At 36.1% G+C, this 23,215-nt stretch overlaps 1 protein-coding gene across 16 annotated transcripts in view; it reads right to left on the bottom strand.

The window, feature by feature from the left end:
* The window catches only part of MEF2C (myocyte enhancer factor 2C), a 171,483-nt gene that overhangs the window by 57,931 nt on the left and 90,337 nt on the right, over positions 1–23,215 (bottom strand). For all 16 annotated transcript variants that reach the window (XM_053907208.1, XM_053907210.1, XM_053907222.1 and 13 more), the window contains one exon: positions 18,420–18,623. In XM_053907208.1, coding sequence (XP_053763183.1) covers positions 18,420–18,623 — 204 coding nt within the window. The remainder of the gene's footprint in view (positions 1–18,419; positions 18,624–23,215) is intronic.

Below are 23,215 nucleotides of genomic sequence, written 5' to 3'. Positions count from 1 at the left end.
AGAAATTTCTTCCCCTCATCATAATATAACACACAATTTCTATCATATAGTTTATTATGTTTTCTCTAATATGAATAAAATCTCTCATGTTTGCAGGAACTCAGTTGTGGAGAGCACTAAAATGTTTCCCTCCTAATGTTGATCAGCAAGTGCTTTGATCTCCATAGCCAGACATCGGGTGCAGAGTTCAGAACTATAAATTTGTTGCACTTACTATCAGTAAAAGTAGGGCTCTGATGGTCATCTTTTCTCAAACCACAGTTCATCTTTGCTACATCTTCAGAGTGTAAAATAGGTGTGGTTCAGAACAGAGTCAAACAAGTATCAGTGGTTCAGAAATGATATCCTTTCCCCAGTAGCAATATACATCGTGGGTATGTGACTGGAATATTTAAAACACCTGTTCACTTGGAACCAAGCCAAATGTATAATGCGTTAGTATGTGCTTGGCTCATTTCCAAGAGCATGTATCCTTACTGCCATCAAAATACTGAAGGGAGCTAGGGCAAAGATACAAGTTAGAAGCAATGTAAGATAGATATATTTTATTGTTAACAATATCATCATACTAGACACTGTTGGCTGGCTAGTATTTTAATAAAATCAATTATTTGTTTTTGATCAGAGAAGAACTGGCAGTGTAGGGACACTCTTATCTTCGCTTTGCTAATTACTTTCACTGCTTTAAAATCTTAATCAACTTCCCCCTCCCCCCTCCCTCTTTCTCCCAAGCCCTCCCTTTCATTGTCTAACTGGGCTCTTCCCTGGATACATAGTAGTTCAAAGGGAACACCAGGGAATAAATTATATCCTAACTATATACCAGAGTTCACCAGCAGAACTTGGGCAAGCTCCTCTGACAGGGTTCCACCTATTTTTATCAATTCTGTTTTGACTTTACTTAATAGAGTACAAATTTTTACCTCTCTCTACCTTTTCTGTAGCTTTAAAATCTGTATAGTCAAAATTTTACCTCTAAAGAATTTCATAACCTCATTACTCAAGATACAGTTACACATATATGTAACAATTTATAAAATGTGACATTTTGTTTGAATGTGATCACAAAACACGCCAAAGATTTCAATGTCCAAGGTGTGTATGTATGTATGTGTGTGAGAAGGAGTAAAAAATGAAAATTTTGCCTAAATTTACACCTGTAGGAAGGAGAAGCAGAGAAATAACATGTTTATGAGCACATGGGCCCAACATGTGCTAGTGGATATATACATACGTGGTGTAAGTTAATTCTTACAAAAAGACCAAAAGTGAGATTTATTATCACTATTTTACTGCTTAGAAAGCTGAGATTTTGTGGAGGTTTAGAAACTTGCCCCAAAGCACGGAGTTTATGAAGATTGTAAAAAGCAGGCTTGGCAGAGTCTAACACTTCTCTGCCCCTTTTCTTATACCAGACTGTCTTACAGTGAAAAGCCCGGACTTTTAGATTATAAACCTGAAAGTGTGAGAGTGGAGATTTTATAATTTGAAGTACTGTATCCAGAATCCTGACCATTTATGTGGTCATTGAAAACACACAGACTTCATTAGGAACTTCTAAATTTATAGATTTTGATTTCCTCTTCAATTTAATCTAGAGAATGTTATATAGTTTATTATATATACCTCCAGAGGTCTCCATAATTTCTTCCTTTAACACACTATATATGACAAATAGTCCTTAGCCAGAAAAATGCATGTGCATATTACCAGAGCAAAGTGAAATTGTATGCATATTTCTTTTTTTTTTTTTTTTAACATTTTTAAGTTTATTTAGTGTGTGTGTGTGAGAGAGAGAGAGAGAGAGAGAGAGCGAGAGAGAGCAGGGGGAGGGGCAGAGAGACAGAAGGAGAGACAGAGAAACCCAAGCAGGCTCTGCCTGTCACTGCAGAGCCCCATGTGGGGCTCCATCTCATGAACTGTGAAATCATGACCTGAGCCGAAGTCAAAAGTGGAGTGCTTAACTGACTGAGCCATCCAGATGCCCCTGTATGCAATATTCCAAAAACAACTTGTTTTTAATATAATCCTAGATGTTTACAGAATGATATAAATAGTTTAAAAATATAATGAAAGGTTTTAGGCTTTTTAGCATGCACACATATACATGTTACTTATAAAAATTAAATATCCTGGCATTTCCACTTTTTACAGCTAAATTGCTTCTATCTAGAGAGTTATATTTTCCACTAGAATTTTTCTCAAGAATTGACTGTCATTCGCTATTCTACTGCTTGAGGCCATGAAGTATCTTTCTCATACCTATTGTATTGCATCTAATTCTACACCAAACATTTAAGCACTTGATTTGTCTGTCTCCCTTCTCTCCATTTACCTTGCCACCTTTGTTAAAGCTCCTTCTGTATGTGAATATTCTATTCATATCATGCCCTTGCTCATTTCTTCTTGTCGATCTTTGCATAATTGGTCTTTTGAAAGATTTGCCCACATCCTGTTCATCAATTTATATCCATATTTCTGAACTTCATTTGTATGAAACTAAAAATGACTACTCAACATTCACCTCTCCTGAAAAAAAAATATATGTATTATTTTTTATATAAAATTTATTTATTTTTGAGAGAGAGGCAGAAAGAAAAGGAAAGAGAGAGTCCTAAGCAGGCTCTGCACTGTTAGCATGGAGCCCAATGTGGCACTTGAACTCACTAACTGTGAGATCATGGCCTGAGCCTGAATCAAGAGTTGGACTATGAACTAACTGAGTCACCCAGGCACCGCCCCTTGACTTTGTTTTTGTTTTTGTTTTTTTACTATTTTTTAAAGTTTATTTTGAGAAAGAGAGAGACAGAGACAGAGATAGAGAGACAGAGAGACAGCATGCACATGAGCCTGGAAGGGACAGAGAGTGAGACAGGGAGAGAGAGAATCCCAAGCAGGCTCCATCCTGTCAGCATAGAGCCCACCATTGGGCTCAACCTCACAAACAAACCATAAGATGATGACCTGAGCTGAAACCAAGAGTCAGGCACTTAACCGACTGAGCCACCCAGATGCCCCACTCCTGACTTTTTAAATTCTACCTTCTAGAGGTTATTATTTGATTACAAGTATCGGGGTATCATCATCATCATCATCATCATCACCAACAACCTTACTATGCACCAGACCCTGTTCCAAGCATTTTATAAATGTTCAATAATTTAATTCTCATGATAACTAGATACTAGGTGCTATTATTAACCCCATTTACAAATGACGATGTAAGAAACAGACAGCCTAAGTAACTTGTCTGGAAACATACAACCAATAAGCAGGGGAGATGGGATAAAAACTCATGCAGTCTTGCTCCAGAATGATGTTCTAACTATGCTATGCTATTCCTCAAATATCGTACAGTACCTCTTATGTTGTTTTGTCCTTTTGATGCACGTGTATATTTTCTATCTTACCTAGACTGTTAAGTTTTGTGATGTCACTGATGGTATTTTTCAAAATTCTATTTCCTCTAGCATCATTATAAAGTTCTGTACATCCTAGAAATCTAATAATTATTGCTAGAATAAAACTATCCATAGACAAAAGTGGAAGTAAATTTGTAAAATATACATATTGGCAGGTCATTTTTGAATTTGAAGGTAAAAATGGAATTAAAATCTTACATACTTTAATTAAAAATTCACAAAATAAATCTAATGTCATTTGTTATTGTTAATGAAATGGCCATATTCATTGCTCTGTTATTGCATTTAATAGTTTTTAGCTGTCATTATAAGCATTTGATTTTATTTGAAAAAAAATATACCTTCTCTTGTTTAAACCAACCTGCTTGCCTTATTTTAGCTTCTATTATAGATAAATAATACTGTAAACATTTCAAATCCCCAATGATTAGGAGGTAGTCAAATCAATATTAGCTACATAATACATAAAGGATGGATGCAAATTTTATAGAAAAGAAATTAATTATTAATTTATATCTGTTTACTGTAACAAAAATTCGTTGTCAGCTTTTTCTGAAGTTTAACAATGCTTGAGCCAAAATCAATGAATTGTATGAAAATATCCATTTGATGTTAAAAATGCTGTTAAAACAATTATGTAATGTTTATGAATGCTATATAATCTGTTATATGTAGTGATCCATGCACTATTCTTTGTACAAGGTGGTCTAGCATAATAATTATTACATCTCATATCACTATTTTATCTAGCAGTATTAAAATGATTTTTAGCAATGAAAAATAGCAAATATTTTCCATATTACAAAGGTTTTGCTGAAGAATCATAAATGACTATATCAGAGGTAATTATTTCCAAAACTGAATTTATCCTGCATAGCACAAATGACTCAACAATGAAAATTTTGTTCAAAAAGTGTGAATGTAAAAGGCTTTGTCCCTGGAATGTAGCTCTAAGTGGTTCACTATCTAGGTTGAAAATGTCTATGCAGGATTGTATGTCCTATTTTTCCATGCCTGCAGTAAAGATACAATATGGGAATTCAGCTTGGTAATTACTAATACACCACACAGACACAATTACACCCTGTATGCTGCATGAAGGAATCACTTGTGGTCTGCATCTATTACAAAGAGCAGTAGGGGGCCACCATGCAAGACGACAAAATGCTTTACAAGACGGAAGGAGACCAGAAGAGTCGATGTACACAGATACAAGGACCTTGATTCTTCTAGCAATGATTTAAGGCTCTTTCCATCAATTATAGTCCTTTGTCTCAAGAGTCTTATCACCAGCATCATTACAGGAACTGAACATAACAATGCTCAGTCCCGTATAACCCCGTGAACTGCGCTGACATTTCCACACCCTGTTGCTATGTTTGACCTGATTATTCAGATTACTTAAGCAAAACAAAATTGAAAAAAAAAAAAAAAGGAGTTACTATTGTGAAACTGGTCTTTTTTTTCGTGACTTACTCAAAATTCCATTTCTCTAAACTTCAAGCCATCCTACTCTTGAAATGTTATTTTTCAAAGTAGTTTCTACTCCAATTAAAAAATTAAAACAGAAAATCTGCCTGAGTGAAAATTATAATTGTGGGAAAGAGACTAAATACTGGCACACCAAGGGGATATACACTTAAGAGAATTTTGTATCTAATGGAGTTAAACTAAGTCAGCTGTTCTCTTTAGCTACAGTGAGTCACAGGAATAACTTTCTGCAAAACTTTAAAGTTCTGAGTTTAACTGCAAGCAGTACGCAGTTTTTATTGTAACAGTTTTCTCCTAATTATTACATGATGTACATTATTTTACAATACTTTCATTTAAGATGCTCTTTTAAAATATCTCTTACAATTATGAATTTTTAAGACTTTAGGAAAGTTAGTTAGCTATGGCAGTTTGTCAGGTCCTGTGAAACAAAGCCTTGTCTTTCAGAAAATGTTTACAACCTATGAGAAAAAAATGTATCCTGGGGCTAGAATGTTTATTGGCACCTAGAAGTCTGAAGAGAGAGTCAAGCCTGTGGTTTTTTGAGGGCACTTTATCATCGCCCGCATTCTCAAAGGTTTCTCTGAATGAATAGAACTGGATTACTCAGCCTTCTATTCCACGCCTATTCCTCTCCATTTTCCTTGGCACGACTGAGAGCCAGGCTATTTTTAGTTAGGCAGTGTTCTATTTTTAGACAACTACCAGTTAGAAGACATTTGTTAGGAAAAAATTTAAACACACACACACACACACACACACACACACACACACACAAAGGGAGGAGGGAAAGAAGCTTCCCTTCACATATTGTAAAGCAGCCTTCAACCTGTAACTCCAGGCATTTCAGCTGCTTTCAATCTTGGAAAAATAAAGAAAAATTCAGAGTTCAGGGTTTTAAAAATAAACCTACCCTCTGGCAAACAGACCAAAATACAACAAGCTGTTACTATGTGAAACAGTGACTACAAAAACAAAGAACATTCTCCAATGATTAAACTGCAGAAAAGTTGTAGAACAATTAGGTTATAAGAATGTAACACAGGCATGTAACAATTTTCCAGCCTCTCAGCCAGCTGTATCATGTTTTAGAATTCAGAGAGATGAGGGGAAACCTCATTGTAAAGTTATACCAGGGAGGTGGGATGTAAACCTGAGGTTTCCATTCTTAGCACCAGAGAACCTTTTATCAAACTTAAAGGCAATTATATTCAGTGCATTTTTCTAACATTTGTATTTTCTAGACTTTCTCTAAAAATTATAACCACATGTTTACAGAGAAACCATATATTAAAAAATCCAATGCTAACCAGAAACCAGAATTAAGGCTGCTACATAATATACATATACACATAAATGTGTGTGTATATGTGTGTGTGTATAATCTATGTATCTATGTGTTTATATGTCTATACACCACTACCTTTATTAGTCTTGCTTTTATTTTAAATGGGAATAAATGACTTGCAGATTGGCTTAGCCTATCAACTTTTTTACTTATCATTCAAAGTCATGCTTTCATCTATAACCACTATGAGATGTTTTCAGGTGCTCTCAGTTGCAATTATTTTCTTTTGCCTCAGATATCCCACTGTACTCTAAGTCTTATGGTTTGGACCATTGGGTAGGACTGTCACAGATGTGTCACCAATAACTAGCACAATGTTTGGCACATGGTCTTCATGTTCATCAATATCTGCGGAATGAAACAACAAGTCCTGTGTATGTTTCATTTACACTGGACTATCAGCCCTGGAGAGTGGTGGACACATCATCATTGTCCTACTCATCTTGCACAAAGAGAATATTTCACAAATGCTTGGGGAAAAGAAAACTCAGTGGCTTTTTCAGATCTTAATTTATATAAAATACTATCATTATTTATATAAGAAAAGTATACTTGATGTACTTATTAATATAAAATGTTATAGATTTATTTCCAAATTAAGAATTTGCTTCTTCTCTCTCTTTTGTTAAACAACTTTTATTACTTAAACTTTCCCCTTGATGTTGAAAATGAAAACATCTTATATGACTTAACAGTTTACAATAGACTCTGACATCTTTGATAGCCTGTAATCATTACAACAGCCTGTGAGGAAGGCTGGGACAATATCTGACTCAGAGCAGGAACCTGAAGACAAGATGGTTAAATAACTTGCCCCAGGTTAGAGAGCTAGTGTGTGATGTTGCTATAACTAGAACTTAATTTCTCTCCAAATCTGTGGGGCTTGTGAAGTTCTATTTCCTAAATGTAAAAATTTAAAGGTAAACTCTCATGATAATGCTTCAACAACATTCTTTGGGAAAATCACTCTGCAGCTTTGCTCCCCGCCCCCTCCCCCCCAAAATTAATTCAGAACCACTAAATTTAAGGAGATCCCAGTCATGAACCCTGGATGAAGACAGAATTCTCACATTTCCAATGAGGAAAAATCAGAAATTGTGTGCACGTGTGCTCTTTCCTTCCTCGTGGGAACGTCCAGAATTGACCTACCTTGTTTCTGCTTCCCTATGACTCTTCTTTCCTATCCCTTCCTCCATTTTCTCTTCTTCCTTGGGGCAATTCAAGCCTTAGTGTTCCCTCTATCCTCTCCCTTCACTCCACCAAGTGACATTTATTTTAACAAATAGTCTACTCCTGGGAGGAAACACTGACTGAGTGGCTCAGCTTTCCCGCTTTGGTTTCTGTGCCCTGACCCAGACCCTGACACTCCATGAGCATGGAGTAGATGCTCAGGAGCAAAAGATGAAATGGCCGCCTGCATCCCCTCCAGTTGACAAGCCCTTTATTAGGTGTATCCATCAACCGTCCTGCTAGTTACTTCATGAACAAGAGCACTGGATTCACCAGTTTCACTTCCTACATCAGTGCTGCCCAAGAGAACTTTTCTAGGGTGATGGGTATTTCTCTAGTGGTCCCACCAATACGGAATTCACGAGTCACATGTGGCTATCAAGTACTTGCTTGTGGCTAGTGAGACTAAGAGCTCATTTCAATTTTATTTTATTTAACTTAAATTTAAATAGTCACGTAGAGCTAGTGGCTACCTTACTGATTAATGCACATCAATATCATTTCATTCTGAAATCTGCTTCTACTATCCAAAGAGAATTTACATGACAGAAGTGATTGAGTTTGTAATTGTTAGGCTATAGGCACTAAATATATCACTTATTTATAAATGTGTACAGTAACTTTGAAAGGAGTTTGGTGTTTGGAACCACTGAGAGTGCAGTTGATTTTTTACTAGTAGCTCATTTTCAGGGTAACTCTGACCTTAGTTTTTCGTCTCTGAAACAGTTTTCTCAAGGTCATAGAGATGGTATTTGTTTATGATTAAGGAGTCATTTGCATGTAATTTTGAAAAATAAATTATTTAATTCAGAAATTCTAGAATAAGAGATACTACCATTAATTCATGTATTAGTTTATTTTGTAACCATGCTTTCTTAGATGTGAGGAAAAAACCCCAAATACCAGCTGTACAGTTTACTGTTTACAGTGTTTCTTATCTTAAAACAGTAGCTCTAAATAGTTATCGAGTTTATTTACTAAAACATAAAGATAAGAGATTTAATTGATATGAAGAGGCTTTGAGAATCTAATTAACCTCCCAGCTAGTCATTAACTTTATGACCTTTAGAAATAATTGACAGGAAATTTTTTTCCCCTTATTCAGAAACTTCCATTGGGTGGCTGAATTTCAGGGTAACAGAGAATACGCTAAATGCCATTGAGACATGACTGGATAATATGCAAAGTAGCTATTAGTAAAATGAGATATATTTCCAGTAATATAATCTACCCACCCAATCTGTTGTACACATACGCAGCACTTGCCTAATTCCAGTCCTTTTAGTGATCAAGTCTGGAGTCTTCTCCCAGAATGTCCTATGGATTATTTGACCAGGAAGATAAAGGAGGAAAGCACAGAGCTTCCACTTCTCTGTGCACCCTGGCACACGTGCCTACTCAATCACATCACACGTGCCTGCAGAGTCCGCTTTCAGGCTCAGAATCTTCCTCAACACGTGCTACAGGCAGCCACTGCCAACTGACAGGCACTCACAAGGGCAGAGACCAGGTCAGGAGATGCAGTGTTCACCACAGACAGGGTCACTCACCTTACTGAGTAGTCACAGGCCTTTTACATCATGCTTTTGGAAACCTAACACACTTGCTTTCAAGAGTTAGTTTTACCAAATATTACTTTTAAAAAATCTATTTTATGGTATGATTCTAGACCTCAGTTAAGCTATAAAGAATAAGTGTTTAAAAATATACTTCTGGGGTGCCTGGATGGCTCAGTTGGCTAAGCATCTGACACTTGACTTCAGCTCAGGTCATGATTTCATGGTCATGAGACCAAGCCCCGCATCAGGCTCTGCACTGAGCTTGGAGCCTGCTTGGGATTCTCTCTCTCTCTCTCTCTCTCTCTCTCTCAATAAACAAATAAATAAATAAACATTTTTAAAAAATGTACTTTCATACTCCATGCTGGGGAAAACAGATGTTTGGAAAGGGAAGTCTGAGTCTTTGCTACTCAAAGTTCAGTCCACAAACTAGCAGCATCAGCAGCACCTGGGAACTGGTCGGAAACGTAGTCTTGGGCTCTGCCCCATACCAGTGAGTCCCAATCAGCCTCTCAGCAAGAGCCTCAGTGACTCAGAATGGACTAGAATCTGAAACCTGGTTCAATTGCCCAAAGAGAATTCACAGGACAGAAATGATGAAGTTTGAGACCCACTGATCCCTCTTGTCACATCCTGGCCAAAGTACCAACAGGTTGCTTCTCTCTTCCCTAGGAAATCAACATATATTGGTTTTTTACTTTCCACCATTACTACAGGTAATATTTCTATGTGGTCTGCTGTGCCTATTTGTTTCTTACACAGCAACAACTTTATTCATCTCAGTTCACTTGAAAGATTCTCACCTTTATTATTATTAGAACATATCTGACTTCAACAAAGAAAACTTGACAAGGTTTAATTTTATTTATACTATAATGATAAGTTCTTTTAATTTATGCATGTATATACACATAAGCATACATGCATAAATATATGTGTGTGTGTGTATATATATATATATATATATATATATATATATATGTAATATTTATTGAATGTCTACAATGTCCCATTCATTGAGATGGCAGTTGGAGTTAGAGCTGTAGATAAAACATCATTATGTCTTTCAGGGAAGGGAAACAGATTTATAATAACTTTTTAAAAATTCAGTGAGGTAAGTGAAATAATAAATATCACTTGATTAAAAGATTTATCATCTTTTATTCTACTCTAGGCAGGACTCTGGAATTGTTCCTAAAACTTCACTTTTGAATATTCCACAGTGCTATTCAGTAACCATTCCTGAGGATGTAAAGATGTTCTACTCTTTGGTATCTAATTTGATACTTTAAAGCCAGATACTTTAAAGCCAAACAGGGGCGCCTGGGTGGCTCAGTCGGTTGAGTGTCCAACTTCGGCTCAGGTCACGATCTCACAGTTCGTGAGTTCGAGCCCCGCGTTGGGCTCTGGGCTGATGGCTCAGAGCCTGGAGCCTGCTTCCGATTCTGTGTCTCCCTCTCTCTCTGCCCCTCCCCCGTTCATGCTCTGTCTCTCTCTGTCCCAAAAATAAATAAACGTTAAAAAAAAAATTTGTTTAAAGCCAAACAATACTACTTTTACTGAGGTGTTATCAACGGCTATCAAATGGTTCAAATATGCTGTCCAACACCAAGTTCCATATGCCATGAAATCTGTAAATATCATTAAAAAGTGACTATAATGATCCAGGCTAAATATTTTCCCCCTTTCCCTTTCATATACTGGGGAGAAAAAAACAAAAAATGAAGACTGGTTTCTACTAGGTCAAGAACGATCATGCAAAATGATGATGATAAAATGGTGGTAATTAATAATGACAAAATGGTTACATCAGTGAGAAAAAGGCTGTATTTTGAAACCTCTTGTCTTTTCTACTATTATTAAATAATTTTCTGTCGACTCTGTGTTAGTACTACTGCCTATAAGCCATTAGAGCTGTGTAGTAACAGGTGAGAGGAAATTCCATTTTATTGCCTTGTGCATATAACTTTAGTGCTCTAACATGCACTTTATTTGCTCAACAATGATCTGTTCAATAAATGAGATGTGAAGCATCTTTTCATGTTTACAAAATACATGTAAATTAAGCAAGAGCATTATTTTTAAAAAAGAAACGAATCTTCAAATTTGATATGTAAAAATCCACTGTGGTAGTTATGACAAATATGAATACATTTTTAGGCCCATTTCTTCTTTTAGACTTTGGGGAATAAATATAAGTGTGATTTATAGGGACTAGTAGAAGTCTTTTAAAGATACGTAAGCAAAAATGAACATTAAAATTAAGCAGAAATTTACTAAACCTTTTTTTCGCAAAATCATTTTTCCCCCTTTTCCTTGGAAGCCTCAACACTGAAAGTTTAAATCTGTCTGGAATATACTAATTCTTTCTTCATTTTTCAGTATTATCTATTGAAAAGCAATTATATACTTGGTTTAACAGAGGACTGGGCAGAGTTACTGAGCTAATCACAGTAAGAACTATTTTAATTATATTTTATAGTAACCTAAGAAGAATTTTTAATGTACTTCAAGAATATTATTTTTCTGAGCTCCTTCATAAAGAAAAACCCTGCTTTTCTGAAGAAATGAAATTACTAATTATAAAGTTAAATACTGGCTCGTGTTGCTTCAAGTAATTTTAAAATAGTAACAAGAAATATCTACCCCCTTTCCGTTCACAAGCTTTGCACTTAAAAAAAAAAAAAAAAAACAACAAAAAAACCCCAGCACACATTGCCTAGCTCTCTGTCAGTCTGGACAACTTGCAAGTGCTTTCTGACTAGGTAGTAAGTTTACTGATCGACTCTGTGGTTATTGGTTTAGGGGTAAAATATGTTTTTAGTTTTAGGCTGAATGTTTAGTTCTCAATTGGTGTCTCTCATAGTGAACATTTATGCTCTGGATTCTAAAATCCACGGTTCCATGGTTCTTTACTTTTGAAATGCACTCCTCAGATTTTATATTGAAAAACTAACCTTGGTGTGAATTTGAGAACACAGTTAGATTAAATGCCTCCTTTTCACATTTCAACCTAGACCAGCGCTGTTGCATGGAATTTTCCGTGATGATCACTGCATTTTACATCTTCCGTGTCCCATTCAGCAGTCACTAGTTGCATGTGGCTACTGAGCCCTTGAAATGTGGCTAGTGCCAATGGGGAAGCGAACTGGACATCTCACCTAATTTTAATTCATTTAAATGTGAATAGTCATGGGGGGCCGAGGGGACTCAGTTGGTTAAGTGTCTGACTCCTAATTTCAGCTCAGGTCATGATCTCACAGTTCATGAGATTGAGCCCCATGTCAGGCTCTGTGCTGACAGCATGGAGCCTGCTTGGGATTCTCTCTCTCTTTATTCCTCTGCCCTTTCCCTGCTCATGTGTTCTCTCTCAAAAAAAAAAAAAAAATTAAAAAATGTGAATAGTCATATGTGGCCAGTGGTTACTGTATTAACACAGATTTGGATTATTTTAGTTTCTTGATTGTGCTTTGAGAAAATTAACCAAATTTTAACGAACTGTTTCATTAGAGCTATAAAAACATTTTTTATACTTTAAGTGAGTAACATTATGCTGCATGATAATCACTGGTATATATCCTGTTATAATTGTTTCCCCCTGTTTATTTATTCTACAAATATATTCTGAGGGCCAAATATTCTGTAGGTAAACAACAGAGATAGGATAGTTCTGGTAAACAACATATGCATAGTCCCTTCCTTCCAGGAGTTTAAAACCCAGTGTGCAACAGGTAATTGGATAACATGGTGCTTTGATGGAGAAAATACAATTCTAACTCTAATACAGAAAAAACACAAGGATGGCTTTCCAAAAGTATAAATTGGGACCTGATCTGAATGAAGGATAAATAAAGGCCAAGAAAAGGCCTAGTAAGGAGTGTTAAAGACAAAACAAATCAGGTTTGGAAAAGCTGAGGAATATAAACATGTTTTGGTGGCTCGAATACTAGATGGCAGCGGTGGGGGAGGGAAACAGCAAAGGGGATTGGCTGGAGAGGAACATATAAACAGGGCCAGATCATGTATAGCCTTGTGAGCAATCTTAAAAACCAATAGTCCTTGAGGGCCTGGTTTATGTTTGTATCTCTGGGCATTCCAAAGCACATACAAAAATTCAACCAATCTTTATTCAGTGAATGCATGAAAAAATAAAAATACAACAAATGACCAAACAAATAAGAGAATGTGCTTTTATTCTTATGAAAAGTACCTATGATGTATATTAAGGAATATACTTGTTATGATGAGCACTGGGTGTTATATGTGAGTCACTAAATTCTATTCCTGAAACTAATATTACACTATACGTTAACTAACTGGAATGTTAATTAACTAATTAAATTCATTTATGTATTTATTTTTTTACTAACTGGAATTTAAATAAAGACTTGAAACAAACAAAAAGAAGCCTATGGAAAGAGCCACATGCTACCTCATTGCAAAAAATTAAAAAAAATAATAAAAAGGAAAAAGTACACCTGTATAATAGATACCTACAGGTATGCATAAAAATAACTTCATATATCTATATTTTATAATAAAAATTGGAACCTATTTAATTAGACATCATGAAAGCTCAGGTAAAATAAACATATTTTCATATTTTATGTCTATTCCCGAATTTGATCATACAGTTTGTAAAAAGTCCATTTCTACCATTTGCTGCATTTGTTTTTCAACAAAAATTACACTCATGAAGTTCTACCATACTATGTAAAGGTGGTTAGTTTATTGATAACCTCCAGGAGCACTGCGAAACAATAAAGTTTATAACCTATTAACATCTTTCCAGTCCTAATTCAGCCCTTAATTACTACTGCTAAAGGAAACATTTTTGTGAAACAACTGTTCTTAGAAGTCTTTAAATCCAAACAAGATTCAGATAACAGAAAATAAAATTTTATGTAAATATTATCTCTAACTTTACTCTCTCTTTCTCTCTCTTACACACGCACACACACACACACGCGTGCACACACACACGCACACACACACACACCCACTATCTTGCCCATTTGTACATCTAAAAAACAAACCAGTAATGCTCCACTGAGTCAGTTGTGAATCAAATGTTTCTTCTGCGGGAGTTAGGTCCACCTTTTTGATTTCCTAGGGAGCAGCAGAGGACCCCATGTTCCATTCCCCTTCCACACTTAGTCACTTGACTATTGTCCCAGACTGGATGAGCAGCTCAAGAGAATCACTGAATCACTGAAGGGTGACACATTCCCTCCTGGCCAGGTGCTAAGTGACACTCTCATATGGGTTTTGTGGTTAGAAAACATGTGTTGGATACGGAGGTAACCTGTCTGGGACTTCTGTCACTCCAAAGGCCACCTGAAATGGTCTGGTGATCACTGACCTGTTTGAATGAGTTTTGTTAAACTGTTTAGCTTATGTTTTCCTTTCAGTAGCTTGTATTATGTTAATGAGGTTATTATTCCCCTGCCCTCCAACTGTTCCCACACTGATTTTTCTATATGTTCTACATCCTTAACAAGAATGCCTGTCTTCTGCTGTTTCAGAATCCCTTGTACAGTGCTGACTGTAAGCTGACATGTGCTAAATTATTGCTAACAGAAAGACAGCCTGTAAGCATGTCCTGTGGGACTTGAATTCTTCAGGTCATCTTGAAGTGCTCAACACCACATCTTCTTCCAGGAATAGAGCCCAACATCAACTGGGAGGGGAGGAAAGCAGCTAAGAGAACCAGAAGTGGAGGAGCTAAGACAGTTGGAAGAGATGAAACGGACAGTTCTTTAATATCATCAGAATCCCTGCTGAATTTCAATGACCTCATAAACTACTATTTTGAGTAAATGTCCAGTATACTTGTCACATAGTTAAATAAAACGCACTTTCTTCAAAGGAAGCACTTTTAATACAGTAACTGGTTTTGTTGTTTTAAACCAATGGATTAAAAATTTAACACATTTACTAAATCTGGCATATTTATATATTGTATCTAAACAGATATTCAAGCTGCATTATAATATAACAATTAAAAAAACCTATCTCAGTCTGTCTATTAAGTCTTTGTAAGTCTTTGTGCCATTGTAACTGTAGGGCTAATTATCAAGCAAAGACATGATAATTACACAGAGCTTTTTTGCTAAAAGAAGGAATCTTTTACAGCACCCACGCACTGCACAATTTCCTATGACCCTGTAACACTACTCTGGTATGGCCTCAAATTTATATTTTGGTCTAAATGCTGGGAATCATATTATTTCTCTCTCAGTGCCAATCTTTTTTTCTTGTGAGTAAACCGTTTTTGGAGGGTTAAGGGAGAGAGGTAATAGTCCAAATGGGAAATATAAAACTAATGACCCTTCATGAAACATATTATGCTCCTCATTAAACTTACTCAGTTAAATGTATTCCATTAAATTAAAATAAATAGGATTTAAAATTTTACCCAGAAGTAGTAAACTACCTTAACTCCCAACTTTGTGTTAGATTCATTCTTAGAATGGATTCCTCAAGTCCCTGATGTATCCCAGGTTCTTAACTTCCAACACAATTTATGTCTTAGTGCTGCAGAGGTTTTCAAACTTAGTGTGTATAAGAATTACTTGTGAAACCAGTTATAAATGCAGCTCTCCATCCAGATTCCTTCTTCTCCACCAAGTATTTCAAGCATAGTGATTTCAATGAGCTACACTTTCAAAAATATTCTATCTGGGGGTAATGTAAATTTTATCAAGCTTAGGGATCCCACTTTACTTCTTCTTCCATTATCTGTTATTACTAAACTGGAAAAGCCAAATAGGTGAAGAATGTGTGATTCAGGTAGTTGAGCAGGACTGACTTATATTCTCTTCATTCAAAGAATCCAGCCTTCCCTAGTTTTGGTCTAGGAGCCCCAGAATGCCTTTTCGAGAGATTCAGAGCTTTAATTTACTGATATTAAATGCAAGATAATGGAGCTGCTGCTTCACTCTCTTTTAAAAGTATTGCTTTCTTTTTTAAGTTTATTTATTTTTGAGGTGGGGGGGGGAGGAGTAGAGGGGGAGGGAGAGTGAGAATCCCAAGCAGGCTCTGTGCCATCAGCATGGAGCCCAATATGGGGCTACAGCTCCTGAACTGTGAGATCATGACCTGAGCCAAAATCAAGAGTCGAATGCTTAACGGACTGAGCCACCCATGTGCCCCTAAAAGTATTGCTTTTAAAAGAACTGTGCTACAAAGGACTTTGAAATTCAATGCCTTCATTTTTAAGATGAGAAAACTTTAGAGAAATAGCTAACTTGTCACATAGCAAGATTGTGCATGACAAGCATTCAAATGCAAGCCCTCTGACTTCCAACCCAGTGCACTTCTCATGGCCTTTAACGATCTCTGGCTCATGCGGCGCCTGGGTGGCTCAGTCAGTTAGGCATCTGACTTCTGCTCAGATCATGATTTTGCAGTTCACGAGTTCAAGTTCCGTGACAGGTTCTGTGCTGATAGCTCAGTCTGGAGCCTGCTTCAGAGTCCGTGTCTCCCTCTCTCTCTATTGTCCTAGACTCTCTCCCCTTCTCGTGCTGTGTCTCTCTATCTTTCTCAAAAATAAATAAACATTAAAAAAAAGTCTGGCTCAGATACCCATCTGTCCAAGAATGTGAAAGTCTCGAGAATGTGAAGTTCTCAGTCACCATCAAATCGTCCTGACTAATGCTCTCAGAAGATGAATTTTTTAGATTTTTAAACTCCCTTAAGAAAGCAAATTTTAAAAGTCAACAAAATTTTCAACTACTTTACTATATTTCTACTGCATTTCACAGCATGTTAAGGACTGGAACAGTTTAGATCTCGACAAATTCCAACTCAACTCTGTGTTACCCTGAAATATCTGTTGTGATGGTTTTGGTAATGAGATGAGTCTTGAGTATAGAGTTGTTTTGTGTTTGGGACTTATGTTAAGTGTGTGTGAACACACATGCACACACACATACAAAGCACCTATGAGATTTGACAGTCAACTAGTTCTGTTCATATTAATGTTTGTTTATGTATTTTCACAGTTACATGTACACATGGATAAAATACTATCTGAAATAACAGTAGGTAAGTTTTATAAATAACCTTAAATTTCAGAATCAAGGCAAGCACACAATTAAAATCATGTCAATGAGAAACCAAAGTGATGTTCAGTAAAGCAAATGTGCAAGTATTTTAAACATATACCACATGAAGTCTACTTATTCACTTTTGCTTCTCTGAAATTATTTGCTTAACCTATTAGGCAAAACACTAAAAAAATTGATGAGCTCAATACTTTTAAAAAACTCCCAATAAAGGCAAAGAAACAAGAATCAGTTTCAGGAACTATAACAGGTAAAGAGAAGATGGAAGTGAGAGGTTGATTAATTTGGTCAAGATTAGTGCTAAATTTTTTTTTATAATATAAAACGGTCCAAGTAATGGCAAGAATAACTTGTCCTCTGGCAAACTGACTCTGAATACATACTTTTGTAACACTTATTAATTTTCTCTTAATTCTGGAAAAGCAATCACAGTCTAAGAAACCATGGGGAGACAGGTGAGGAAAACAGACAGATGGGGACAGTCTTCATTATACGTCCTTTTTGGTTTAGTATTCAGTGCTTTTGAAGGGTACTCTAAGGCGATTTAAATAGGATTCAAGCAAGAAGTGTTTAAAACTGTATGGCAATGCTACTTATGCTAATGAATCAAAAACATAAACAACATTTTTGAGTTTTAATGTGATGCTTATTTACTTTTGGCACAATAAAACGTTTTAAATCTGACTTTGATAAAACACCATGCTAACATTTAGAAATTCATTTCATCAGATTTCTGATTCCCTGTACATGAACAATGCTACACTAAATCATATAATTGGGGGAAAACATTTCTAGCATAATAACTGTCTTTACTTTTGCAGTAAGAATGCATTAGGAAGAATGAATTAGAAAGAAGAGACAAAGTTAAAAATTGAAGTGTAAGGCTGGGGTGAGATCACTTTTTTCTTTTGACTGTGTTGTAAAACTAGTCTATATCTGAAAGAAATTATCAAAAGTATTCTAAAGCCCTCTGTTGGCCACAGTTCCCAAGTCTGGGACAGGACAATTTCTTTGTCCCCACACGGCCGTGGGCAATGATGACTTATGGAGGATGAGGTCAATACACTGACACTGGTGCCTGATTTCTAGAAGGGAGCAGGTTTACATCGTCCCTATCACCTGTCATTCCAACTTCCGTTTTGTGGGGATAGAAAGGGTGGGGTAATGTTGGGATGATAACCACGGGGACATCTGTGGAGATACAAACAACTTAGGAAAAGGAAGGGGTGTGCGCGCGAGGTTCAAGGACCACGCGGCTCCGCCATTATTATTGGTTCGTCAACCACGCATGCGCTCTCACCTCCACGATGTCAGAGTTTGTCCGGCTCTCGTGCGGCTCGTTGTACTCCGTGTACTTGAGCAGCACCTTGTCCATGTCGGTGCTGGCATACTGGAACAGCTTGTTGGTGCTGTTGAAGATGATCAGCGCGATCTCACAGTCACAGAGCACGCTCAGCTCGTACGCCTTCTTCATCAACCCAAATTTCCTCTTTGTAAATGTCACCTGGAAAATAGAAAGCAGGCAGGGAATTTTTTTTTTTTTTTTTTTTTTTGGGAAAAGAAAACACATAGGTTTTTTTTTTTTTGTTTCTTTTCTTTCTTTTTCTTTTTTTTTTTTAACAGTCTTCTTTTCCTTTGTGAAACAAAGTGTGTCATTGTCAGAGCCCTTGGGCACTAACACATTTGGAAAGAAAGCAAATAAATCTAAAACTAATTTCTGCTTAGAATTTGAAAAGTGTGATTTCTAGCTTGTTGCTGAATGTGAAACTGTAAATGCCAGATTTAATGTAGGGGATTTTAATGAAAGTGACCAGAGAACTATTCATGTTTTTTGGAGCAATTTAAGATTTAAGAAAATTAATTTCAGCATGGTTAACATCATTCCCAATTATAAGTCTGGAGGTTATTTTTGACCACTTAAAGACTGAACATAGCATTTTAGATGTGTGTTGAGAAAGTCTTTGTGTGTGTGTGTTCAAAAATTCTTAAAATTGTTTAGTTTCTTGCCATTTAATTGAAAACATTCAAAGGGATAGGACTATACTTTCAGACAGTATTGTATTCTGTTTTCTAGAACTACAGCAGAAAGTTGGGAAGTATGTTAGCCATAATACTGTTAGGGGTCTGTTTTCAATCTTTTGTGTATCTTTCTTCCTCTCTCAGGCCAGAAACTGTATTGTTATCTTTGCCTTTTTCTTCTTTTAATCTAATCTATTACCAAGTCCCACAATTCCTTCCCTTGAAATGTTTCTCAGGTTCACACTTTCTTGTCTATTTCCCAGGCGGCTCTATCATTCCTGTCCTTATCGGTTTCCTGTCCTAGATGATCTCCCTGTCTGAAATCATTCCCTCCTCAATTCATCCCCAGTCTTCAAAACCCCACTCTTTACACTGCCTTTCTCTCCTGATGTGCCCTCTGCAACAGCTCCCTTTCTCTGACTTCGAATTATTTCCTACCTGGCAGGGCTACCAAACGTAAATAAAAATTTCAGTATTCCCAATTTCATTCCTCTCTTGATTACACTCCAGTCCGCCCACCAAAAACCATGGACATTCTTCACTGTAAGACTTTATATGGTCCAGCATTTCCCAGCAAGTCTTCTGTGGAGTATCATTTCTACAAAATACCCCATAAGATACCCCATAAGACAAAACGTTTAGCGGCCCAATGCATTTGGGAAATGAAGCACACTGAAAAATTAAAGGCTGAAAATGTCTTTTAAACTATTTAATCTGCTGCCCAAACCTATTGCTGACAGAATGTTTGTTTCTCTGCTTATTTATTTATTTATTTATTTACAGGGGCACTTATTATCATTTTTTAAAGCTAGGTTTTTGAGGCATATGCTCCAGGAAATGCTGACTAAATCAACTTAGCTTATTTTTATTTATTTTTCTTGTATGCATTGATGTATGTATGCATTTATGTATGCTCCATGCTTAGCGTGGAGCCCAACATAGTGCTGGAACTCATGGCCCTGAGATCAAGGCCTGAGCTAAGATGGAGATTCAAACACTGAATTGACTCACCCAGGTGTACCTAATTCAGCTGATTTTTAAAGGGACTATTTAAGTTTTTTTCTTGCTTTCTAATCCAACCCATCTTGCAGAGGCCAGCTCAGTTCTATCTAATACCTATTTGTGCGTACTTCCCAAATTTAGATTCCCAATCCTCCTTTTTTTTTTTTTCCATCTGCAAACACCCAGTGGATCTCCTCCAGTCCTATGTCTATCTGAACGTCACAGTAATCTCTCAAACCTCCAAAGCTTAAGCCCATTATCTTCATCCTCGAATCTGCTCCCCGTTTTGGACTGGCCATCTCACAATAAACTCAATCACCCAAACTAGAGACCTCAGAGTGAACTTTGAATCCTGCTCCATCCCACACACCTAAATAAATGTGTTGACAGGAACTGTGGGTGAGCAGACAGAAGACCTGACCTCCTGGTCTCCTCAGTCCTCCACACTTTGTTAATACTGTTTTACCTATTACCCTTTATATTTTCCTTAATAGCATTTATCACATTTTATAATTTGTTTATTTTTGTGTGTGATCATTTATTTAATGTCTGTCTCCTTCTCTACAGTGCATGTTCCACAAGGCCATATGCCATTTGTATTTGTTCACTGTTGAATGCCCAGTGCTTGGAACAGCAGACACGTATGGGCTCATGGTAAAAATCTACAGTATAAAACTCAAACAAGGAAAACTTTATGTGAAGTTTTTAGAAATATCAAATTGATGGATGCTATCTAAAATTATGTGATAGCTTTTCCCATGAAATATTTTTGGCAACTCATAAGCAGAATTTAAAAAAAAATCTATACTTAATGATTATATTGTTTTTATCACATTTGCATTAAAGGCAGCATGGTAGAAAGGGAAGAACATGGGGCTTGGATTCAGAGGACCCCGGATTTGAATGTGGAACTTGCTATTTACTAGTCATGAGAAATTCTCTTAATTTCTTTCAGTTGAATTTTTCTCTGAGTTTGATTTTTCATCTGCAAAACGGAGAGAATGCCTACTCTTAAGAGTTGCTGTGAGGACTGTATAAAATAAACACATGTATAGTATTAAGCACAGTACTTAACACTGAAGCTCAAAAAAACTACTTCTCATTCCTCACTTGGTTGATTTACACAAGAAGAAGAGCTTACGAAGTATGTCTATGTTGGTGACTAGAAGAGTCTACTGATTAAGGCTATTTGAAGATCTTATTATTCCTAATACAAAGATAAAGCTGAACTATGGAATCCGTACTGATCTTTCTTTGGAAAATATGGTATTTATCAGCCCACATCAGTTAGTCAATTATCTACTCAGGTATGTTATTTACATTTCAACTTGGGACAATTTTTCTTTGTAAAAATTGCCAATGCCTTACCTTTTGTTTTATGTTTATTGACTGTCTTTCTAAAGCACTTCTAATAAAATATAGCTAGTGTTTTATTTCATATCTAGTTATACTACTTTAGATACTTTTATTCTAGTACATTCAGATGAGTCATGATTCATATTAATAATGAGGTAAATAAAGACTATTTCTTTGAGGGGTACCTGGGTAGCTCAGTTCATTAAATGTTGGACTTTTGGTTTTGGCTCAGGTCATGATCTCACAGTTTGTGAGTTCGAGCCCTGCGTTGGGCTCTGCACTGACAGTGTGGAGTCTGCTTGGAATTCTCTCTCTCCCTCTGTCTCTGCCCCTCCTTTGCTCTCTGTCGGTCTCTCTCTCTCAAAAAAAAAAGGCTATCTTTTTGGAATGGATAAAGAATCATAATAATTAATTACATAGACATACAAAATTTCTTTTAACATTTATTTTAGATGAAATTCGGTTGTGCAAATGTACTTGCACATGGGTATTTTATTTAGTGAAACAGTGTACAGAGTAGGTTCAAAGCAGACGGCACTGGCCCAAAATACTTTCATATATCTAAAACCACTTTTAATCAGACTTTCATAACCACAAACTGTAGGTGGAATGTCTCAATACAGTATGGTTTCTGTTGTACTCAAACCTCAGAATTTAGCACGTTACAACACTCGCCATCAAAGTACGTTTCAGCACAGAAATATCACTAAAGCTACTATTTGTGTTTACTTTGAATTACTCCTCAACTTTTGTGTAAGCAAATAGGCTAGTGGATAATGCATACTTATTTAATAATACCTGTCAAAAAAGTCAGTGCATATAGCTTCTTTTCATTAAAACTGCAAACTGAAATGGTGCTGACTGTATTAAAGCATTTAAGAAAATATCTTCAAAATCTACTCTTAATTGCTCTAAATTTAATTCTGTATTATGTTCATGCTCTTCATAGCATACTCAAAATGTATTTTATAATGCTTTTTCTCATTGTGCATAGTTAGATAAAACTGTTTTTTAAGCATTAAGCTTTCTAAAGAGACCCGGGATATTACTCTTCGTTTAAAATATGCCACTCAATGACAAAGATTGCAATTCAGAGCTTTTATACTTAAATATAATAATGTATTGTAATGATTACATTTTCATAACTTGACAATAATTTGTGACGGGGACAAGTCCGTTTCTATTTAAATAACATATTTGTAACCTTAGGTGAGATGGAAAACTGTTTTTATAAGTGGTTAGGCAAAGAGATGCTCTTTTCCAGTGTTCTACATCAATCAAGGTGCACTGACAAGAGAATAAAGCCGGTAGTGTTTAGTGGACATTGTAACTCGGCATTTAGTTTTCAGAATTAAAGAGATTTAATATGTAATATATGCATGGAAAACAAAATTAGTCTGTAATCAATGACCATTTTATGTTTTTTTCTTTACTTCTGGAAACAGCCCTAAATATAATGATGATGTTATAGTAAGAGGTTTCAGTAACCTCGAGTTTTAAATCCTAGCATATGGGCAAGCATCACACATCTTACATTTACAATTACTTTAGAACTTACTAGGTATGAATCAGGAATTGAAATTAGAATTTGAAATTGAGAAAAGTCACATTCATTAAACATACAGATCCATACAACTCAGTTATAAAGAAATTTGGTAAATCTATTCACAGAAACAAAAATAATTCAAGCAATTTTGAATGAACGTTTTCTATATGCCA

Source organism: Panthera pardus, unplaced genomic scaffold (assembly GCF_024362965.1).
Source record: "Panthera pardus isolate Hobbes unplaced genomic scaffold, ASM2436296v1 HiC_scaffold_2, whole genome shotgun sequence".
NCBI classification, from domain to species: domain Eukaryota; kingdom Metazoa; phylum Chordata; class Mammalia; order Carnivora; family Felidae; genus Panthera; species Panthera pardus.
This window is presented reverse-complemented; position numbering and strand designations above follow the sequence as displayed.